The sequence below is a fragment of the Helianthus annuus genome, chromosome 4 (genome assembly GCF_002127325.2).
Source record: "Helianthus annuus cultivar XRQ/B chromosome 4, HanXRQr2.0-SUNRISE, whole genome shotgun sequence".
NCBI lineage: Eukaryota > Viridiplantae > Streptophyta > Magnoliopsida > Asterales > Asteraceae > Helianthus > Helianthus annuus.
Window position 1 is genome coordinate 28070949 of NC_035436.2, and position 22874 is coordinate 28093822.

General features: G+C 39.2%; 2 protein-coding genes and 2 long non-coding RNA genes across 4 annotated transcripts; all 4 read left to right on the forward strand.

Annotated features, from left to right (window-relative positions):
* The first annotated feature begins 13234 nt into the window (after positions 1–13234).
* LOC110934469 lies at positions 13235–13582 on the forward strand. The gene is made up of 3 exons (XR_002588370.2): positions 13235–13288; positions 13364–13420; positions 13511–13582. It is a non-coding gene; the product is annotated as an uncharacterized LOC110934469 (long non-coding RNA).
* Positions 13583–13628: 46 nt separating this feature from the next.
* Positions 13629–15726, forward strand: LOC110933090. Its single transcript, XM_022176328.1, has 8 exons — positions 13629–13697; positions 13785–13836; positions 13942–13998; positions 14075–14139; positions 14250–14834; positions 14929–15138; positions 15225–15483; positions 15578–15726. Exons 1-8 carry the CDS (start codon positions 13629–13631, stop codon positions 15709–15711), a joined length of 1431 nt encoding a protein of 476 aa, XP_022032020.1. The 3' UTR covers positions 15712–15726.
* A 1107-nt stretch (positions 15727–16833) lies between these two features.
* Positions 16834–17462, forward strand: LOC110933089. Its single transcript, XR_004891524.1, has 4 exons — positions 16834–16973; positions 17092–17172; positions 17264–17302; positions 17398–17462. It is a non-coding gene; the product is annotated as an uncharacterized LOC110933089 (long non-coding RNA).
* A 592-nt stretch (positions 17463–18054) lies between these two features.
* Positions 18055–19015, forward strand: LOC110933088. Its single transcript, XM_022176326.2, has 3 exons — positions 18055–18084; positions 18246–18512; positions 18599–19015. Exons 1-3 carry the CDS (start codon positions 18055–18057, stop codon positions 18908–18910), a joined length of 609 nt encoding a protein of 202 aa, XP_022032018.1. The 3' UTR covers positions 18911–19015.
* Positions 19016–22874: the final 3859 nt, after the last annotated feature.

Below are 22874 nucleotides of genomic sequence, written 5' to 3' on the forward strand. Positions count from 1 at the left end.
AAATAAAAAAAACTTTTATAAAGTTCATAATTGTTTCATTTCACGAAACACAAAACTAAGCGGAAGTTTGAATTTCGGTTGCGTTCGGTTCTTCGTTATGCTTGATCTTCATCCGTTAGGTCCAGCGATTTTTTTAAAAAAATATGAAATTTTTTTTTTGTGTTTTTTAGCTATTTTTAGGTATTTTTGGTTGTGTTCACATTGGTTCTCGCGGTTCTCGCAATAAAGGGTGGTTCCTAAAGGATCCTTCTATATATATATATACATACACCCTTTATTGCGAGAACCAATGTGAACACAACCAAAAATACCTAAAAATAAATTTATAATACTTATACACTTATATGTATATACTTCACAACATACAAAATATAAATACTATTATCAAATACATATACTAAAAGAAAATTTAAGGAAAGCCTCAAATTACCTTAAGTAGTCCTTAGATATGCTTATATATATATATATATATATATATATATATATATATATATATATATATATATATATATATATATATATATATATATATATATATATATATAGGGCAAGGATAAATCGAAAACCCGGTTGAGTTGACTAAACCCTGAAAACCCATTAACCACCATTGATTAAGCTTGATGGATGGTTGAGATTCATTTTGGGCACTAGTGAAATTTGAATTCCTTTGTGACTATTTTTTAATATAAATCATGTACCTAGAGGGGCAATATGGGAAAAGCTTAATATACTCTCGTAGAAGAGACAAAAGTCTGCATGAGTGTAAGAAGCTTTACATCAATCAGCTGCATCATTACACCCCTAATCCTAAAAACCCTACATCAGTCTACAATTTCAAAAACCACAAAATATTACCAGAGACTCACATAACTCTCTCATACTCTTCAACAACCCCTCTCAAATTAACCCCAAAATCACCGGAGAGTCACTCTCTCTCATCATCTTCACCGGAGAGTCGCTCTCTCTCATCATCTTCATCAAGCGTATAACTTCATCGACGAAGATATTCAACAAATCACCGTAGAATTTCAACGGTCACCGGAAGAAAAAAATCAGGCTAAAAACGAGAGGGGTTCAGGTGCGTCGCTCTCTTGGTTGACTAAAATCATCAACTTTGTTTTAGCTATTCAGAATTAGGGAGTTTTATAATAGAGATTATAGGGTTTTTTAAGACTTTTGAAAATGCTGGATTGTAACACCCCGTGTTTTCCAAAAGTCAAAGTCAAAGTCAAGAGTTGACTGTTATTGGAATTAAAGATCAATAAAGATTAATTTCATTTTAGTTTCATTTTGATTTTTATATTATTTGGAGTAAGTGTTGTATAATCAAACTAACCGACCGATAATCGAACTGTGAATCAACGACCGACTGTGAATGATAGGAAGTAACAATGCAATAAAGCTAGTCAATCAATAATCAAGCTAACCAAATCAATCATCGAACTCTAGTGTGGGGATTTTAATGCTTTTATACGTGTGTGTGTGCCTTATGTGTTACTTGTGCATGCTTACTTTTATGTTAAAATGTGTGGTGAATCAATCAAATCAATCAAGACTCAAAGGTGAATCAAACTCAATGGAAATCGAACCCGAAATGGTTGTAAGGATGCTTGTATGTTAGATATAGTAGTTGGGACTAAAAGTAATTTGATTAGGAATTCTATCACTCTCAAATCATCGTTCATCGAAGTCGAAATATCAAAAATCGTCGCGAAATACTCAAAACCAGGCAAGCCGATCGAACAGGGCAACCTGATCGAACAGGCTAGCCGATCGAACAGGCTGTTCGATCGGACAGCTGCTCGATCAGGGATGCTGTTCGATCAGCTGACCCTTTCCTCTTTTGGAAGCCTATAAATAGGGCTGTCCTTGTCAAACTTTCCACTTTTGGAAAAGCTCTGACCGACCAGCCTCTTCTTCTCACTAAATCTCAGATTTCTCTCAAACCGGTAAGTATTTCGCTCTAATCTTTGTACGTTTTTGTTCATTAATCGATTCTTCATCTTTCTATCTTTCAAAACTTGGATTTCATCCATGAAATCACCAAGATCTAGGTGTTCTTGGGTGATGTCATCATGTGTTCTTCAAGAACACTAAGTTTTGACATCATTCCACCATGAATAACTTAGATCTAACCGATTTCCACATAAATAACCTAAAATCTTCCAAAGATCTTAACATTTCACGGTGGAAAAGGATTGGAAGATGGGTTTTCATCTATCTTTCAACTCTTTTACACTCAAAGAGGTGAAAACGAGACTTGAACCGATTTATAAACCATTCTAAACAAACACATGGTTCAAGATTCGGGTTCTACCTAGAGATATACCGATTCCGGGTTAAACGTTAAACTTGGGTTCCAAACCGTCTCTGACCGAGTTTGGGTGATTCCTGCTCGAGTCAGTAGACTAAGTAGGGACTTCAGCTTTGTGGTTCAACTCGTAGTCAAAATATCTCTAAAACACCAACAATTAACGGGAATAACCAAGTGTTAAGTGAAAGGTTAACCGAATCGAGAAGCTGGCCGAACGGCTAGGCTGTTCGATCGAACAGCCCAACCGAACGACTATGCCAGCCGATCGACTAGGCTAACCGATCGACTAGCACTTAGTCCCACAAACTCATGAAGTGTAGTATTGACGAGGTACTGTTCGATCGACTACGCCACTCGATTGTAATCATTACTGCTCGAATCATGAGATACTATACTTCAAAACACTTAGACTTTTCGAAACATTGGAATGTCACCCGATCGAACATGCCAACCGATCGAGTGACATATTTGAAAACAATGAAGTGCTAGCCGATCGGTTGGGCTAACCGATCGAACAGCTGTTCGATCGGCCAACCTGAAAGGTAGTACAAACCATCATACACAAACACATCCTTCACATCAAAGGAAGAAACAATCCACTTGAAGGAACCAGCCGATCGAGCCAGCCGGCCGATCGAATGGATGTTCGAACGGACTTTCAAACCAATCGAACAGCCCACTCGATCGAACTGCTGTCCGATCGAATGGCCTACTCGATCCAAGTACATTGTTTACCTTTCCGCGTTACTCATCGTTGTGTTATCGAACTATTCAGGCTAAACTATTCTCAGTGCTCCCTTCAATCCACGATCAACCACTGTGAGTATACTCGATCCCTTTTTGCTTTCAGCACTTTTGGGTGTTACATACGTAAACTATCAAAATCACAATCAACACAAACTATTTGAACGCTAACCTATTTGCATGTGCTACTTGACTAAATGATTGCTGTTTATTATGTTTACACGTGGAGTGCTATCTACCTGCTTTAGCAACGTAGTACTATAGTTTGGACTCAGCACCCGTTCACACGGGAGTTGCTAAGGACAATTTCTTGCATGGATTACGGTGGTAATCATGTATTGCGAACTGTCTCGGACAGTCAACCCGCAGTCGTTGGTATCGATGGTCCCATGTTGATAATTTACATGCATCGTTTTCCCTTGTGTACGTGCTTGGTTATGCGTAAACTATTCGAACTCTATATGCTATATCAAACTTGTGTACTCACCTTTACATTATATGTATTGACTTTTATTTTAACGTATGTGACAGGTGTTTAAGCTACTAGCGTGCTAGGGAAGCGAGGCAATAATAAGCTTCTAGGAGCGAGTGACCTTAGGACAGTGTCCATATACCTGCTCCAGGGCCATAATTATCTGTAGATCTTGTACTGGCACCTGTAGTCAGTAAGATCCACAGTTAGTCGTCTAGAAGTCTTAAAACAATATTTATTTCGGTCTGTAATAATTAAGAATTTGAGTTGTCGAAACAGTTCCCATATTGTTTAGCTGATTTCTATGATAACTTGTTATTATTTGGGACACGGTATGGGACGTGTTATATAACTGAATTGTATGATAGTTGTTGTGGAAACTTCTGAACAATCTGTTTCGCTCAGTGCCGCGCCCCGATGATTCCGCCATCGGTTGGGGTGTGACAGATTGGTATCAGAGCCATAACTATAGGGAATTAGGTTAGACACGATCTAGTCCGGATCGCTGTCTTAGAGACCTAGACTATAGTTAGGAACCAAGAGACCAAGTTTATGTGCTTATTTTATGTTATGTTGTTTCCTTCTATTCTATCATTACATCCGAACTCCGAGCCAAATTTTGTAATTTGGACGGGATTAGGAGTGAAACCCGCAAATTCCTGCCTAAAATTACAAATTTTGCCAATTATTTTGTGCGATTTTCTATCAACAAACGGGGGAGAATTATACCAAATTAGGGCTGAAACCCGTAATTTGATGAAAACTTTCCTCTAAATTTTCTTAAAACAAGGAAGAAATTGCTGAGCTAGGGGTGAAACCCTAACCTTGACAGTTATTCCGACCTTATTTTATCTCGCCAAGGCAATTAACGGACTCCAATGACCTGAACTCACGAGTATGGCCTAGAATGCGCATGCATAATGCCCAAGAATCGAGGCAGAAACATGTCCCCTAGAGTCGAAAGTGACGACAAGTCAACTGTGAATAGTTAAAATTGCCATGGTTAGTCAAAGTCTAGTAGCCGCAGACAATCCATTTTCCGATTTTAAGTGTTGCTTCGTTGATTTTATGTGATTTACCTGTTTACGTGTTTTAAGATTCGTTGATTACTCCATTTGTTATCAATCTGCGTGACCTTTGTTGCTATTCTATCTCGATTCAAATCCCTGTTGATGTGATCTAAACGAAACCAGTGTGCTATGCTACGCTATACGACTAAGTTAGACGATACAATGTGATGCTATCCGATATGCAAAACGAACGGCACTCGACTTGTGGTTATAGGTTTCTGTTTTCTGACTACCTCTGTGATAAAATTGCGTACGTGTTTAGGAAATTAAGTGCTCTACTTGCTTAATTGCTTATGTGCCCTAATTGCTTCTGTGCTTATGTGCCCTAATTGCTTCTGTGCTTATGTGCCTCTATGATTATGTGTTACGTGACGAGAGATGCGACGTGATTCTAAGCTTTAGAGATCTAAGAACGTGTGAGACTCGAATTCGTTGTGTTGAGCCTGTGACGATGTCTATTGCAGACCATGTCGTCATCTGGACAACCTAGATCACGCTCGCGTCTTACCCGCCAGGAGAAAAGAGATCGACGTCTGGCTGCTATCATCTCTAAGACCGTGGCGAAGGCCGTGAGTGAGGTTTATGAGAACGCCAGCAAATCATCTGAGATGTCACAAGCTGATGCTCCGAAAGAATCCAGCAAGACTGCTTTTAGCTTCAAGCAATTTAAGGCATGTGGGCCAAAAGAGTTCACCGGCGAGGATGGTCCAACGGCTATGTTTCACTGGTTTGACTCGATAGAAGTCACCTTTCGACAAAGTGGATGCCCAGATAATCTCCGGACTCTCAATGCTACTGGCGTCTTCCAGTCCCGTGCTTTGGACTGGTGGACTGCTGAAAGAAACAAGCGCGGAAACGACGCAGCCTATGCTCTGTCATGGAAGAAGCTGAAGGAAATCATGATCGAAGAATACTGTCCCTCCCATGAGCGTCATAAGTTGGAGGATGAATTCTGGGGTATTAAACAAGACAAGGGTGACAACGCCAGTCTCACTGCTCGCTTCAAGCAGTTAAGCATCATCTGTCCAGACCAGGTCAAGACTCCCGACATGACCATCAAAAAATACATCCGCGCTCTTCCTGACTGTGTAGCGGATTTTGTCCTAGCTTCAAAGCCCGCAACGATTGAGGAGACCTACCTGCTCGCCGCTGAGATTAATGACAAGCGGGTGAAGGCTGGTTTCTGGGATAAGCAAGTCAAGCCCCTGCATCAAGTCACCGCCGCATCAACCGACAACACCACCACTCAAGCCTCCAAGTCTTCGAGAAGAAGAAAGAAGAACAAAAGTTGCGCTGCCGCAACCACTGCTGCTCCACTACAGTCTGTACCAGCCCAGCAGCAACAGCCACAGCGTTCAACGCCAGTGATCGATGCGCCGCCAGCGAAGCGTGCGTACACCGGCCCCCACCCACTCTGTGCTACATGTTCCTATCATCACCCGGTGGGTGTGGCCTGCCGATTCTGTGCCCACTGCAACGTTTACGGGCATTTCACTGCGAGTTGCCGCTATGGTCCCCGTCAAACGCAAGCTCAGGCTGCTGTTAACCAAGCCCTGCTACCTGCTCCTCAAGCTCCTCAAGCTGCACAGGCCCCGGCAAACAATGTTCGGACCTGCTTTGCATGTGGTGACCCTAACCACTTCGCAAACCGGTGCCCGAACAGAGTGGTGAAACAAGAAGCTCAACAACCCCAGCAACAACAACAACAGCCTCAACAGCAAGCAGCTCACGCCAGAACCTTCAACATCAATGCACGTCAGGCTCAAGCTGACAACAACGTGGTCAATGGTACGTTCCTTGTGAATGGTATATATGCATCATGTTTGTTTGATACTGGAGCCGATAACTGCTTTGTGTCCTTTGAATTCGAGAAACTTCTTAGACGTAAGCGCTCTTATCTTTCGTCGTCATTCGAAGTAGAAGTCGCTACCGGAAGAACAATCGCCGTCAATTCCGTGCTCCGTGATTGTACTCTCGAGCTCAACAGCCATATCTTTCCTATCAATCTTATCCCGATGCAGCTCGGAAGTTTCGACGTCATAGTAGGCATGGACTTTCTTCGCGAAAACCATGCTGAAGTTGTGTGCTTCGATAAAATGATTCGTTTTGTGCTAGCTAGTGGTGATATTCTATGTGTTTATGGTGAAACTACTGCAAAAGATCTCAAGCTCATGTCATGTCTTCAAGCTCGCAAATATCTCCGCAAGGAATATCGAGCCTTCTTGGCCAACATTGTTGTAGCTGAGACGGACAAGAAAAAGAAAGTTGAAGTCAAGGATGTCCCCGTTGTCCGAGAATTTCCTCAGGTGTTCCCTGATGATCTTCCTGGATTACCTCCTAGTCGCGATATCGACTTTCGAATCGACCTTATTCCAGGAGCCAACCCAGTGGCCAAAGCTCCGTATCGACTCGCTCCATCTGAGATGCGAGAACTCTCAAACCAACTCCAAGAGTTACTTGAAAAAGGCTTCATTCGCCCGAGCACTTCTCCATGGGGCGCACCAGTCCTTTTCGTCAAAAAGAAGGACGGGTCGTTCCGAATGTGCATCGATTACCGGGAATTGAACAAGCTGACCATCAAGAACCGATACCCCTTACCAAGAATCGATGACCTGTTTGACCAGTTACAAGGTGCTCAGTGCTTCTCCAAGATCGACCTACGTTCAGGCTACCATCAGTTGCGCATTCAAGAGGAAGATATACCCAAAACCGCTTTCCGAACCCGATATGGCCACTACGAATTCGTTGTCATGCCTTTTGGTTTGACCAACGCACCCGCGGTCTTCATGGATCTGATGAATCGCGTGTGTAAACCGTTCTTAGACCGTTTCGTCATTGTATTTATCGACGATGTCCTGATCTATTCCAGATCGAGGGCCGAACATGCGCAGCATTTGCGATTGGTTCTCGAGTTGCTTCAGGGAAACCAACTCTACGCCAAATTCTCCAAGTGTGAGTTCTGGTTGGAGGAGGTTCAATTTCTGGGTCACATTGTGAATAGTCAGGGCATACACGTTGATCCCGCGAAGATCGAGGCAGTTAAAGGTTGGATTACGCCTAAGAATCCGTCAGAAGTTCGCTCTTTTCTCGGATTAGCAGGTTATTACCGACGATTTATCGAAGGATTCTCTAAGATTGCTGTACCTCTTACTGCTCTCACCCATAAAGACAAGCCTTTCGTGTGGGGAACCGCACAAGAGACTGCTTTCCAAACCCTCAAACACATGCTGTGCCATGCACCAGTTCTTACACTGCCGGACGGAAGCGATGACTTCGTTGTCTATTGTGATGCTTCAAACCTTGGCCTTGGCTGTGTCCTTATGCAACGAGACAAGGTTATAGCTTACGCATCTCGACAGCTCAAGATCCACGAGAAGAACTATACGACCCATGACCTCGAGCTAGGCGCAGTTGTCTTTGCGTTAAAGATTTGGCGACACTACCTATACGGTACGAGGTGTACGATCTTCACCGATCACAAGAGCCTACAACATATCTTTAATCAGAGAGAACTCAACATGCGTCAACGCCGATGGGTAGAACTCCTCAACGATTACGACTGCGAGATTCGTTATCACCCAGGCAAGGCGAATGTAGTTGCAGACGCTCTCAGCAGGAAGAATTACGTGATAGGTATTCGAAACATCCAGGCTCAGTATAACCTCGAAGCTCTCATCCGCGAAGCACAACACGCTTGCTTCAACGAGCGTACGTTGAAGAAAGAACGCATCTGTCATGATGGAACTCAGCTCGTGAGCAAAGCCAACGGGATATTCTATTATCTGGACCGAATCTGGGTTCCGAGGAGGACAGATTTGCGAAAGATCATCATGAACGAAGCCCACAAATCCCGATATGCCATTCATCCCGGTGCGGACAAAATGTACCAGGACCTTCGCTACAAGTACTGGTGGCCTGGGATGAAAAGGGATATTGCTCTATATGTTGGTAGCTGTTTAACTTGTGCAAGAGTCAAGGCTGAACACCAAAGACCTTCAGGCTTACTCGAACAACCGCCGATACCCGTATGGAAGTGGGAAAGCATAGCTATGGATTTCATAACTAAGCTTCCAACCACGCCCTCAGGTCACGACAGTATTTGGGTTATAGTCGACCGTCTAACCAAATCAGCCCACTTTCTGCCAATACGAGAAGACTATAAGGTGGCCAAGCTAGCCCAAATCTACACCGACGAGATCATTAAGAATCATGGTACGCCTCGAGACATCATTTCTGATCGCGATGCTCGGTTTACATCGAGATTGTGGGAAACTTTTCAAGCAGCTCTTGGTACGACGCTGAATTTGAGTACCGCATTCCACCCGCAAACCGACGGGCAGACTGAAAGAACGATTCGTACTATTGAAGACATGCTCCGTGCGTGTGTTATCGATTTTGGTGGTAGTTGGAGCAAACACCTACCGTTGGTCGAATTTTCGTACAATAATAGCTATCACTCCAGCATCGAAATGGCACCTTTCGAAGCCTTGTATGGTAGGAGATGTCGCTCGCCTATTGTATGGCACGAGGTCGGTCATTCACAATTGACTGGGCCCGAGATTCTGCAAGAAACGACTGACAAGATCCACCAGATAAGGGAAAACTTGGTAAAGGCCCGGGACAGACAAAAGATGTACGCCGATAAACGACGCAGGCCCCGCGAATTTGCAGTTGGCGACTACGTGCTCCTAAAGGTATCGCCTTGGAAGGGAGTAGTCCGATTCGGCAAAAGAGGGAAACTTGCGCCTCGATTTGTTGGACCTTTTAAGATTCTAGAAAGGATCGGTAAGGTTGCCTACAAACTCGAATTACCGGAAGAACTCAGCAATGTCCACCCGACTTTCCATATTTCAAACCTTCGAAAATGCGTAGCCGACCATGACGCAATAATACCACTCGACGATCTTCAGGTCAATGAGACGCTACACTTCGTGGAAAAGCCTGTCGAAATCATGGACCGACAGACCAAGCAACTCAGACGCTCTCGCATTCCTATTGTAAAGGTACGATGGGAAGGCAAACGAGGCGCGGAGTTCACTTGGGAACTCGAAAGTGACATGAAGGCCAAGTACCCGCAGTTGTTTAGATAGATCTGAAGCATCAAATTGGTAAAATCACACGGCGATGTACGGTTCTCGGCCTAATTTCGGGACGAAATTCCCTAAAGGAGGGGAGACTGTAACACCCCGTGTTTTCCAAAAGTCAAAGTCAAAGTCAAGAGTTGACTGTTATTGGAATTAAAGATCAATAAAGATTAATTTCATTTTAGTTTCATTTTGATTTTTATATTATTTGGAGTAAGTGTTGTATAATCAAACTAACCGACCGATAATCGAACTGTGAATCAACGACCGACTGTGAATGATAGGAAGTAACAATGCAATAAAGCTAGTCAATCAATAATCAAGCTAACCAAATCAATCATCGAACTCTAGTGTGGGGATTTTAATGCTTTTATACGTGTGTGTGTGCCTTATGTGTTACTTGTGCATGCTTACTTTTATGTTAAAATGTGTGGTGAATCAATCAAATCAATCAAGACTCAAAGGTGAATCAAACTCAATGGAAATCGAACCCGAAATGGTTGTAAGGATGCTTGTATGTTAGATATAGTAGTTGGGACTAAAAGTAATTTGATTAGGAATTCTGTCACTCTCAAATCATCGTTCATCGAAGTCGAAATATCAAAAATCGTCGCGAAATACTCAAAACCAGGCAAGCCGATCGAACAGGGCAACCTGATCGAACAGGCTAGCCGATCGAACAGGCTGTTCGATCGGACAGCTGCTCGATCAGGGATGCTGTTCGATCAGCTGACCCTTTCCTCTTTTGGAAGCCTATAAATAGGGCTGTCCTTGTCAAACTTTCCACTTTTGGAAAAGCTCTGACCGACCAGCCTCTTCTTCTCACTAAATCTCAGATTTCTCTCAAACCGGTAAGTATTTCGCTCTAATCTTTGTACGTTTTTGTTCATTAATCGATTCTCCATCTTTCTATCTTTCAAAACTTGGATTTCATCCATGAAATCACCAAGATCTAGGTGTTCTTGGGTGATGTCATCATGTGTTCTTCAAGAACACTAAGTTTTGACATCATTCCACCATGAATAACTTAGATCTAACCGATTTCCACATAAATAACCTAAAATCTTCCAAAGATCTTAACATTTCACGGTGGAAAAGGATTGGAAGATGGGTTTTCATCTATCTTTCAACTCTTTTACACTCAAAGAGGTGAAAACGAGACTTGAACCGATTTATAAACCATTCTAAACAAACACATGGTTCAAGATTCGGGTTCTACCTAGAGATATACCGATTCCGGGTTAAACGTTAAACTTGGGTTCCAAACCGTCTCTGACCGAGTTTGGGTGATTCCTGCTCGAGTCAGTAGACTAAGTAGGGACTTCAGCTTTGTGGTTCAACTCGTAGTCAAAATATCTCTAAAACACCAACAATTAACGGGAATAACCAAGTGTTAAGTGAAAGGTTAACCGAATCGAGAAGCTGGCCGAACGGCTAGGCTGTTCGATCGAACAGCCCAACCGAACGACTATGCCAGCCGATCGACTAGGCTAACCGATCGACTAGCACTTAGTCCCACAAACTCATGAAGTGTAGTATTGACGAGGTACTGTTCGATCGACTACGCCACTCGATTGTAATCATTACTGCTCGAATCATGAGATACTATACTTCAAAACACTTAGACTTTTCGAAACATTGGAATGTCACCCGATCGAACATGCCAACCGATCGAGTGACATATTTGAAAACAATGAAGTGCTAGCCGATCGGTTGGGCTAACCGATCGAACAGCTGTTCGATCGGCCAACCTGAAAGGTAGTACAAACCATCATACACAAACACATCCTTCACATCAAAGGAAGAAACAATCCACTTGAAGGAACCAGCCGATCGAGCCAGCCGGCCGATCGAATGGATGTTCGAACGGACTTTCAAACCAATCGAACAGCCCACTCGATCGAACTGCTGTCCGATCGAATGGCCTACTCGATCCAAGTACATTGTTTACCTTTCCGCGTTACTCATCGTTGTGTTATCGAACTATTCAGGCTAAACTATTCTCAGTGCTCCCTTCAATCCACGATCAACCACTGTGAGTATACTCGATCCCTTTTTGCTTTCAGCACTTTTGGGTGTTACATACGTAAACTATCAAAATCACAATCAACACAAACTATTTGAACGCTAACCTATTTGCATGTGCTACTTGACTAAATGATTGCTGTTTATTATGTTTACACGTGGAGTGCTATCTACCTGCTTTAGCAACGTAGTACTATAGTTTGGACTCAGCACCCGTTCACACGGGAGTTGCTAAGGACAATTTCTTGCATGGATTACGGTGGTAATCATGTATTGCGAACTGTCTCGGACAGTCAACCCGCAGTCGTTGGTATCGATGGTCCCATGTTGATAATTTACATGCATCGTTTTCCCTTGTGTACGTGCTTGGTTATGCGTAAACTATTCGAACTCTATATGCTATATCAAACTTGTGTACTCACCTTTACATTATATGTATTGACTTTTATTTTAACGTATGTGACAGGTGTTTAAGCTACTAGCGTGCTAGGGAAGCGAGGCAATAATAAGCTTCTAGGAGCGAGTGACCTTAGGACAGTGTCCATATACCTGCTCCAGGGCCATAATTATCTGTAGATCTTGTACTGGCACCTGTAGTCAGTAAGATCCACAGTTAGTCGTCTAGAAGTCTTAAAACAATATTTATTTCGGTCTGTAATAATTAAGAATTTGAGTTGTCGAAACAGTTCCCATATTGTTTAGCTGATTTCTATGATAACTTGTTATTATTTGGGACACGGTATGGGACGTGTTATATAACTGAATTGTATGATAGTTGTTGTGGAAACTTCTGAACAATCTGTTTCGCTCAGTGCCGCGCCCCGATGATTCCGCCATCGGTTGGGGTGTGACATGGATTGCTTTATACCCATTTGGGTTTTTCTTAATTACAGGTACCATTAGGGGTTTTTGTTGGTTTTAAATAATCTCACTTGTTAAAAAAGAAAGTTGAAAATTTTAGGTAGTTATGAATTTTCTTTTAGAGATACAGATCTGGGATGTGTGAAAATAAAGAATATAAACTTTTAAACAGTTTTCAAAGTGCTCGGTTTCTTCACACATCTGGCTTTTCTGTTAATGACAGGGTAACATTAGGGGTTTTTGGGGATGAACACATGATCAATTTGGGGGTGGGGTGGGGGCGGGGGGTGTGGTTTGTGGGTTAATTTTGATTGAGAAAAAAAAATTACACTGATAGTGTGTACTTGTTCATTCTAAGGAAACAAAACTCTGCTTGCTATAAACTGATCTGGGCCATAGTGATCTACTGTTGATTGGAGTCCTATATTTGTTATCTACTGGTGATATGTGTCTGTTAGAAAAGTCATGTGGTCCATATATTGACTGCCTCTTTATCTCATACTTTTGCAGGAATCCGTTGTAACAGCTAAGAATAGCAAAACAAATCCAACCAAAAAAATGACCACAGGTGCTTATAAATTACAAAAACTATGATCAATTATGCTTACAGATTAAAATCCATTTTGTCTTTATTGATGTTGATTACAAATAAAAAATGCAGCTAAAAAGGTTCGTGATACCCCAGTGCTTGAGAAGCGCAAAAACAGGCAACAAATATGTACGTAACTACTTTTAATTCATTACATGTTTGTTGTCATGTTATGTCTAATTTCCATAAGCTTTCTAAAAACAGTGACACCGGATACTAATACATGCGGACCAGCAATGCGGACAAGGGGGGCTAAAAAAGGTTTAAATTTAGTCTTTTTTTTTTGTTAAGAAATATTTTGGTAAAGGTTGTTAGTAGTTCGTGATCTATATAAAACTTGTACAAATGTAGTTAAGGAAGCACATTGTGAGGAGAAGGTACGCAGAAGAAAGCTAATAAGTACGTAAAAAAGCATTTTCTTTCTTTCGATTATCTAATAGTTATGTTTTATATAAATAATAAAACAAATATGGTGCCTCAGTTTTACCAGATAGTGACTTGGACACTCCCATGGAAAACATTGAGAAAAGAAATAAAGGTACATTTCTTAATGTATGGAAGCTTGGGTTACATTCTTCTTGAATCTAATATTTATGTGTACATGACTTTGTAAAACATTTGTAAGGCGAGGGCGATCAGGACGGGCCAGCAACACGTACAAGAGGAGGTACAAAACTGTACTAGACATGATCTTTGAGAGTCTAAATAAAATGAATATATGTTTCAATACTTGGCTTAGGTACTTTAATGCTAATTGTTTACAAAAAAATGTATATTTACAGCTCAGCGATGGCGTGAGGATAGCAAACCAAAGAAAAATGTCAAAAGGAAACTAATAAGTACGTAAACACACCCCACTACTACTTTCCTTCTTTTATAAAATATGAAAATCGTAACCAAAAGTTGTTATCTTAGTTTCAGTAGATGGTGACTCACAGATGACTGCAGATACAGCTCTACCAAAACAGGATGCAATTGCTGTAAAAAAACAAAAAAAGTAAAACATGATCGGGTGGAAACCCGAAGTGGCAAACACGCAAAAACGACGCATAAGTGGCCTAAATTAAAAACACGTTCGTCACCTATGCAGTTGTTCAAATGCATCAAGTCTCTAACGAGGAACCAACAAGAAGACGTTAATAGGATGGGTTTTGGAAAAATGTTGTCATTCAACATCAGTGGGATACCTCTAAAAATTGCCCACTATGTTGTGGACCACTTTAACCCAGAAGAAATGGCTATTGAAATGCCATGTGGGTCAATAGATGTTGATGTTGAGTCTGTCCATGACCTTCTAGGGATTCCTAAGAAGGGCATAAACATGCAAAATGTACGAACATATTCAAAGCTTGATGTTGCTGTTGAAGCATGGAGAAAACGATATCGTAAACGATTTGTGGCACCAACGAACCTGGCACAATCTATACTCACAAGTGATGAAGCCAACAGTTTTCATTTCCGACTGGACTTCCTGATGTTATTCTTAACCGTCATGGTTGAGTGTAACAAAAATGGGCGAATGAAAGAGTGGATTTTGAAAACTTTTACTGGAGACACGGATTTCAGTAAAATCAATTGGTGTGCCTATCTGATCCAACAAATCAAATCATGTAAAGATGGCTGGAAGAGTTGTGATCCTGAATCTCCATTTTCTGGACCACTCACACTTTTGGCTGTAAGTGTCCTGTTTAACAAAACTTACTAACAATATAGGCATACAACATTTGTTTTGTTATCTTACCACTTGTTTTTTTTTCGCCGTTACACAGTTGCTATATGTCGACAGAGTTAAATGCACAGGATTTCCAGTTGACCGGACAATATACCCAATCGTATTCTGGAGCAAATACGAACTGAAAAAAAGAGAACGGTTTGAGATAAAAAGAGGTGGCTTTGGTGGAGAGGATTTGCATGAAGTTGGTGTGGTTAGACGGGATCCAAGAAAAACAGAGTTACATGCTAATGATGAAGTTCTGAGTGTAAGATTAATAATTATAACCAATTACAAAATAATTATGTTCTTTCGAAAATTAGTTAAAAACGTATTTTATAACTTTGTTTGTAGAATGAGATTGCATTGATAGAAAAACATTTGGACGTGATGGAGGCGAAAAGAGTTACGGTGGAAAAAAAATTGGAAGTAGTGTTCAATGCTCATCCAGACAACGAGCAAGTTAAAAAATTGATACAACGATTTGAGAAAATTGTACACTCAAAAAAAACAAGCATATGGCTGTGGCCTGATTCCCCAAGGAAAAAAATTGCTGGGGTCCTCATGTCTCTTAACAAGACAGTCCAAAACCCAGATAATGATTACACAGAAGGTACAACGGGAAAACGGATATATATCACTTCATTGAATATGTACTCAGTTTTTCTACAAGCTGTTACTAATTTGAGTATTTTTTTTAAATGCAGACCCTGAAGATGATGTGCCAAAAGCGGCTGCAGTGGCAAAGATCAATGGTATGACCTTTTTTACAAAACATATTTATCTTTTTTTATTTGCAAATAATCGTTTACACGAAAAAACTATTCATATGTATTTGTAGCTCAAAAAAATAGAGTGCGAGATAACTTTTTTGGTAAGACTTACTGGAACAAGAATGTACTTATCGTACTTCGTTCAGATTCATTGAGCCATAAACTGCTTTTTACATTCTTCGTACAATCAATTTACTCCTACACGTTAAAAATTTATTTAAAAGATGGATTAACAAGCTCCATTTTGATTACATTTCCCCGAAAAAAATAACAGTACCATTAAAAACGCCTATGTATAGTAGTTCAAAAACTTAGGGTACATGTAATGTATCGTGGGCATGTACTGACTCTTTAAACTCAATCATTTCTAACACAAAAATAATGATAATTGACAGATTCGAATAAACAGAATCATGTGGATGTGCGAAATAAAAAACGCAGTGCAACGACTGATAATTTACTGAAAAAAGGTAAGGTGCAAAAAAAATATAATACACGCGCGTGTGATAATAAACTGATACTATTTTTTTTAAACGTATATAGCATCTGGCAATGATCGGGGGAATGGCGATGGTAAGCGAATGAAGAATGATGTGTCGGCAAAAGGTAACTTTAGTGATGACAATCCTAACAAAAACGTTATGTGAGGAAAAGCTAACAATAATAAACTGATACTATTTTTTTTAAACGTATATAGCATTTGGCAATGATCGGGGGAATGGCGATGGTAAGTGAATGAAGAATGATGTGTCGGCAAAAGGTAACTTTAGTGATGACAATCCTAACAAAAACGTCTTGTGTGATAATAAACTGATACTATTTTTTTTAAACGTATATAGCATCTGGCAATGATCGGGGGGATGGCGATGGTAAGCGAATGAAGAATGATGTGTCGCAAAAGGTAACTTTAGTGATGACAATCCTAACAAAAACGTTATGTGAGGAAAAGCTAACTTTAATTTCTTTATTTGAAATAGAAACTCCACTATAGAAACATACACGACAACATACACGTGCAGTAATTGTAGATAGAAAAATAAAAAAAAAAAATAATGACATCAATGTTACATTTCTCTACAGATGAAAAAATGTAAAATGTTTAACTAACAATAAAGTAAACCACCAAATGTATGTCCTAAATTGCAAACTAAGCGTAACATGTGTGTATGTGACCACATTAAAATAAATAGATCGGGGTAAGGCTGACAAAACACCAGAGATGATAGATGGAGAAAGGTGCGGAGATGCCACTACAAAAAAAATGCTACATGTGGAGACATAGGCAACAAAGAAAATGAGGCAAAAGATCAAGAGACGATAACTACAACAAGTAAGTTTTACATCTTACATATAACCCGTCACAAGTGTAGAAAAATCAAGAAAACCCAATCATACACAAAACAAACTAACACGTATGTGTCTGTGTACATGTGAATGAATATAAATAGACAAGAACAACGAAACACAAAACATGCAAGGATTGTTTGATGCGCCTACCTTTCACCTGCTCACACAAGACACCGAATTAGGTGACTCATGATTCCCCAAAAAAAAATGAACATGTGTTATTTCTGTACACAACGGATAATCCGACTTATCAAAACCAAAAAAAAATTGCAGGTGATGATGTCGATGATACGCATGACAAAAATCAAGAAGGTGAGTTCTACATGTTTTTTTACTTCTTTCGAAGATTATAATAAACTTGGCATTTTTTTATTAAATACTAACAAACAAAAACTAAAATTGAGCAGGGAAGGGAACGGCTGAAAATGATATCACACGTAATGCTTGGATAAAGGAACTTGAATCAAGACGAAGAAAACCAGTTGGTAGGTTCAACCGCTCATGTGATGACCATGAACACGAAATGGGAATAGACATTACAACAGAAGAACAACGTATTTGGGATTTTCTATTCGATGTGAAGTACTCAATGTAAGCTTCAGTTTAAAAATATTAAAAATATTACTTGTTACATTATGCAAAACTTTGGTCCTCTGATAGATTATGGAATGTTTTTGCTCCAAATAGTATGTTTTTTTTTTAAATAGTCTATTATGTTTTAAATGTATAACTGCATATGATTTTTCACAAAACAGGACACGGGGAATGGTCATCTCCTTGTCTAGCGGGGTAACAAAAAAATTTGGTCAATCTGCTGGGTAAGTTCAGCTATAAAAGATATACATAAAACATAATAGTCCTAGTTTCTTGATATCCAGAATCTAATTTACATATCTAACATTGTCTTGCGCAGAGATGTTATCTTCGAGAGTATATACGGCTTAGAACTCACAAAAACGCTGATGCGCACTTTGAGGGAGGAAGTGAAGGTCTGCTCTGATGTAGTTGATGCTTGGGTAGATGTGATGAATTTTGAAGAACTTGACAGAACCGACGGCTGCCCGATGCGGGTTTATTTTAGCACAACTGTGATAGTAAGTATTCATACTATATTACTTGATCTTTGACTGTGATTTTGGATTTATTAAGTCTTTGGGAACGTTGTAAGTATGTCTATCTAAATGCATCTTTTGAATTATGGTAATTCGGGGCTTGCACCACCTTATTGACACAACTTATTTGGAAAAAAAAACAGGACAGCTGGCTTTTGACGGATTCTACTTGTGATGATGATGAACGTATGCAAACGTTCGGCGAAAGGATGGTCGTAGGCGGCGCATATGATTTCATTGGGATCAAAATGGGTTTCTTTCCAATCCTCGAGAATGATGAATATTACATGCTTGTTTTCGATCTGGAAAACGGTGAAATAACCGTCATAGACCACAAGCCTGATCGCACACCCTTAGCTGGCATTAGGGATCATCAAGACTACTACAAAAAAGATACACCATACAAAGTGGTTAGTCATTTTCTTTTCCCATAAAACATTAGGATGAAAAACAAGAACTCATACAAAAACTGATTAGTTTATCGTTTTTTTTACAGAAGCATATGCTGGACAATTATTTGGAGCATTGCAAACATCCGTTAAAGGATAAAATTGCACCAGCCAAGATTAAGAGGTGTGATATCCATTGGGCGACAAGTGCACATCCAATGGATAGTGCAGTATTCCTTATGCACCACATGCAGAATTTTAACGGCGTTGGTAAACACTTTGAATGTGGTTTTAGTAGCAACTGGAAGCAAAAGAAAAAACAGATTCTTACCCTCCGAAAAAAATTCGCTACACGCATACTACTCTGTGATGTGAATGTGATGAAGGGAAAGGTTCGTGATGCTGCATTATCAGTGTAAGTTGCTGCTCCGTATGGTAATGTTATGTTTTTTTGTGGATGGGACTATGGTGTACAACTTAAACAATTTAAACTCGTACTTTGTCAGTTGCCTATATGTATCTAACTATTAATGTCTGTCGTTGATCCGGACAGCTTAAACATTTTGGTGAAGCATAAGTAAACTACTGGAAAGTTTGACAAGCGACCATAACTATCAATATGTGTGTTCTTTGCTATAATAATTAGCGTTAGTCAAGCGGCCATAACTATCATTACAAATTACTTTGTTACAAAAAAATACCTTTCTTTGTACAACAAACAGTACCAAAAATAATGTAACAAGATATATTAAATCGAGGGGCGAGTTACCTGCTATGCAAACCTAACTACTCATTATAATATATTTTCATAAATGCCAGCTTTGAATTGTCAAATCTGCAAAAAAAGTACACGCATGTACCCAAACCATATCCAAGAAATATATGATAGTACCCATTATTATAATAATATATATAAAGTACAATCTCGTATAAATGCCACGTTATGGGGAATACTCTTATAGTATTTTTATAAAGAAACAAAAAGTGAAGTCTTACAAAGTAGTTGTTATGGGGAATCTAAGATGGACAAAAAGCCAGGATAGTTCTCAAATTGTACTTATGGGAAACGTTGTACTTATATCTTATCTCAATTGTAATACTCTTATAGTATTTTTATAAAGAAAAAAAAAAGTGAAGTCTTACAAAGTAGTTGTGCCAACTTGGAAGTGACTAATCTGCATAAGAAGTACATACATATCGAACACTATATCCAAGAAATATATAAAAGTACAGTCTCATAAATTGCCCCATTATGGGGAATCTAAATTGGACAAAAGGAAAGCTTATCACTTATTAACGTTTACACCAATGAAAAGGCATAAATAATAAAAAGGAAAAATATGTGTACTTCTATCTCTATCTTATGTCCAATTAAAAAAGGAATAAATCACTACTTCTATCTCTAACTATATTCATTATTAATGTATCTCTGTCATGATTTCATAACTATAGTACACGCATCTAATAAATTCGAAATTGACTCTTTTCGTGTAATAATAAAAATATAAAATATATATATACACCTATCACATTTGGGTAAACAAAAAACGATGGAAAAAATCAAAAGTTCAAATCTTTAAAGAAAATTGTAACTCCTTAAATCAATAAAATAATTATCTTCTATGTTGGTCAGTGTAGTACATTTAATGTTGATGTAAACTGATGTAAACAATCTAATTAATTTTTCCACCTAACATCATTTTATTGTCTATAAATTAAGGTGAAATGTAAACATTAGTTTCATCACTTGTTCACCATAAAGAACTAAAAAAAACCACCTTATTATGTCTAGTCCATCATCACCAGCGAACTCAAAACGGGTTACCAAACGATTACGGAGAACTCTTTCATTCGAACTCCAAACTCCAAAATCGGATTGCCACCCAGAGTGTTCTCAAATCACAAAAACCCCTTCAATTCCGTCAACGCCGCACACTGTTGAAGAAAATCTGGATATCGATGCTAAGCTTATAAGTGATCTCCTTACTAACACTAAACCTGAAGTAACAACACATGATGAGATGTCGCTAGATGATGCACTTTTGGATGTTGACTGGGGATCATTTTACTTCACCGCACAAGTTACCCCTGTCAAAAAGTCTTCATCTGTGGTGCTCGCAGACCAAGCAAAACCAGTCAACGGCACCCAGGAGACCTCCCCGGCAGTTGATCCAAAAACTATCGATGATCCTGAAGATGATCCTATAGATGATGATTACTCTTGTTACTCTCAAAACACCCTTATCTCGTGGGCCAACCACAACCCGTGGGAGAGTGAGCTTAGCCCAGAACCACTTAGCGCTGAAATTGAGTATGGCACGCCAAGATCGTTTCTTGACTAAATAGTGGTGTTTACATCAAGTTGCTATTATCGGTGTGAAAAAAAATGTGCCCCAATTTTCCCTCTCTCTTACAATATAGGGGCTACTTTACTTATCCTATGTTGTTTACCATATCTAGTGTTGAAGTTATTATGTACTCAACTATTGAGTTAAATCTATGTTTTTTCCAGTGTATCTTATTCAATAATTCGTGTCATTATTATATGATTTAAAAAAATGATATCTTAAAAAAAGGGCATACATAGGTTACACACTTTAGGGAAAAAAAATAAATAAATAAAAAAGAGTCACGTGATCAAATCTAAAAAAACATACAACGTTGTTGGGGAAAAAATATATTCAAGGAACGTTCAAACAAAGGCACATGATCAAACACACATAGAACAAAAATGTACAAAAAAATCTCGCTGATAAAAATGTATCTCGGATACACCAAAAATGTACAAAAATCAGAGGCAAAAAAAAAATGTAACATGGTAAAGACAAAAACCAAAAAAACACTAACATAAAAAATTCTCAGATTCAAAACATCAGAAGTCTACATAAAATCTTAGGGGGAAAAAATGTAATATGGTAAAAACAAAACCCAAAAACCCATAACATAGAAAAATCTCAGATTCAACCAAACATCAACAAGTACATACTAGAAAATGTCATTAAACATACTAATAAGCATAATCCAACTAAGTACTAACTAATTCTTAATCATAACAAACAATCCTAACAAGTAAGCTGCCAAACACTAACGCTAATATCAGTAACCATATAACCCTATTCTTCTTCCGAATTTCTTGTTCGCGGGTAAACAGTTCAGCTTGCAGGTTGTTGATGTTCCTCAAAAGACCTGGTATGATCCTAGTTGACCGTAAGCACATCGGTGGGTCGACCCAACCAATGAAAGGGCAGTTGCTAGGCTACATTAAAAATAATGGGCAAAAAACACGATTAGAACACACATTTACTTATTAAAACCAGGGTTCGAATTTTTTACCTTAAATGGACATGAATAGAACCTTCTTCCTGGGTTATCGTCGGTCCATGATGTCCGGATAACAACAATCCTCCCACATGAACACCTTTTCATCTTTTTTGAGAGATAGATGAATTGTATACGAAAAAGAGAGATGAGAAAATCATATATTTAAATATAGTTTGGGTAGTTGGAGATAGAGATAGTTGGAAGCCTGTAGTTGAAATGATGGATCTAATATAAAGATATGAACCAAACATTTGTGGGTCCCATTGTAAATATATCCTTTTGTCATTACCCACGTCCATGTACTTCCTACTTTTTTTACTTTTCATTACTTTTTTTAACAAATGGGGCTTACCCCCCCAGGAAAAAGTTTACCACATATCTACTTGAATAAACCAAAAACATAATAAAAAATAATAATAATACATCCCAACAAAGAAAGTAACAACACACAAACTAGATAGTTTTTTTTTCCATTAGATATTACACCACAAAAGATTACAAAAACATTAGACACATAAATTACTCCTTAGATAATGTTGATAACCTGATACTACACCTAATTTCTAATTAACCTAAAAACATACATACATCTTAAAAAACAACATAATTAATAAAACACACCAACAACACCTAATTTCTACTTGAGCTTGTTCATGTGAACCATTTTTTGCACTTGCATGGGTTTGCTGGCATAGGGGAAACTGATATGTTTATTGGGAAATATGAATCCCACTCAATTTCACTCATCCACGAGACATCATCAACCCAATCGCTGGTTGTGGGATCTTCAACATCTCTTTTTTTTGGGTATATTGTAGGCTCACCCTTGGGCACTACTCTTGGCTCCATCTTGACTGTAGCATTAACAGTAGGCTCGTTTTTCGGTATTGCTCGCGCCGTAGGCTTCACATCGGGTTCAACCTTGGGGGTCGAAAAACTACTTCTCTTCCCGCGGGGGTGCCCATCACTGGTAAAAATCTCCCTAAGCGTACGTATGGGCATAGCGGGTAGAGGGGTTGTTTCAGGAATATCGCCAACGCCGACTGGAGTCGATGCATACTT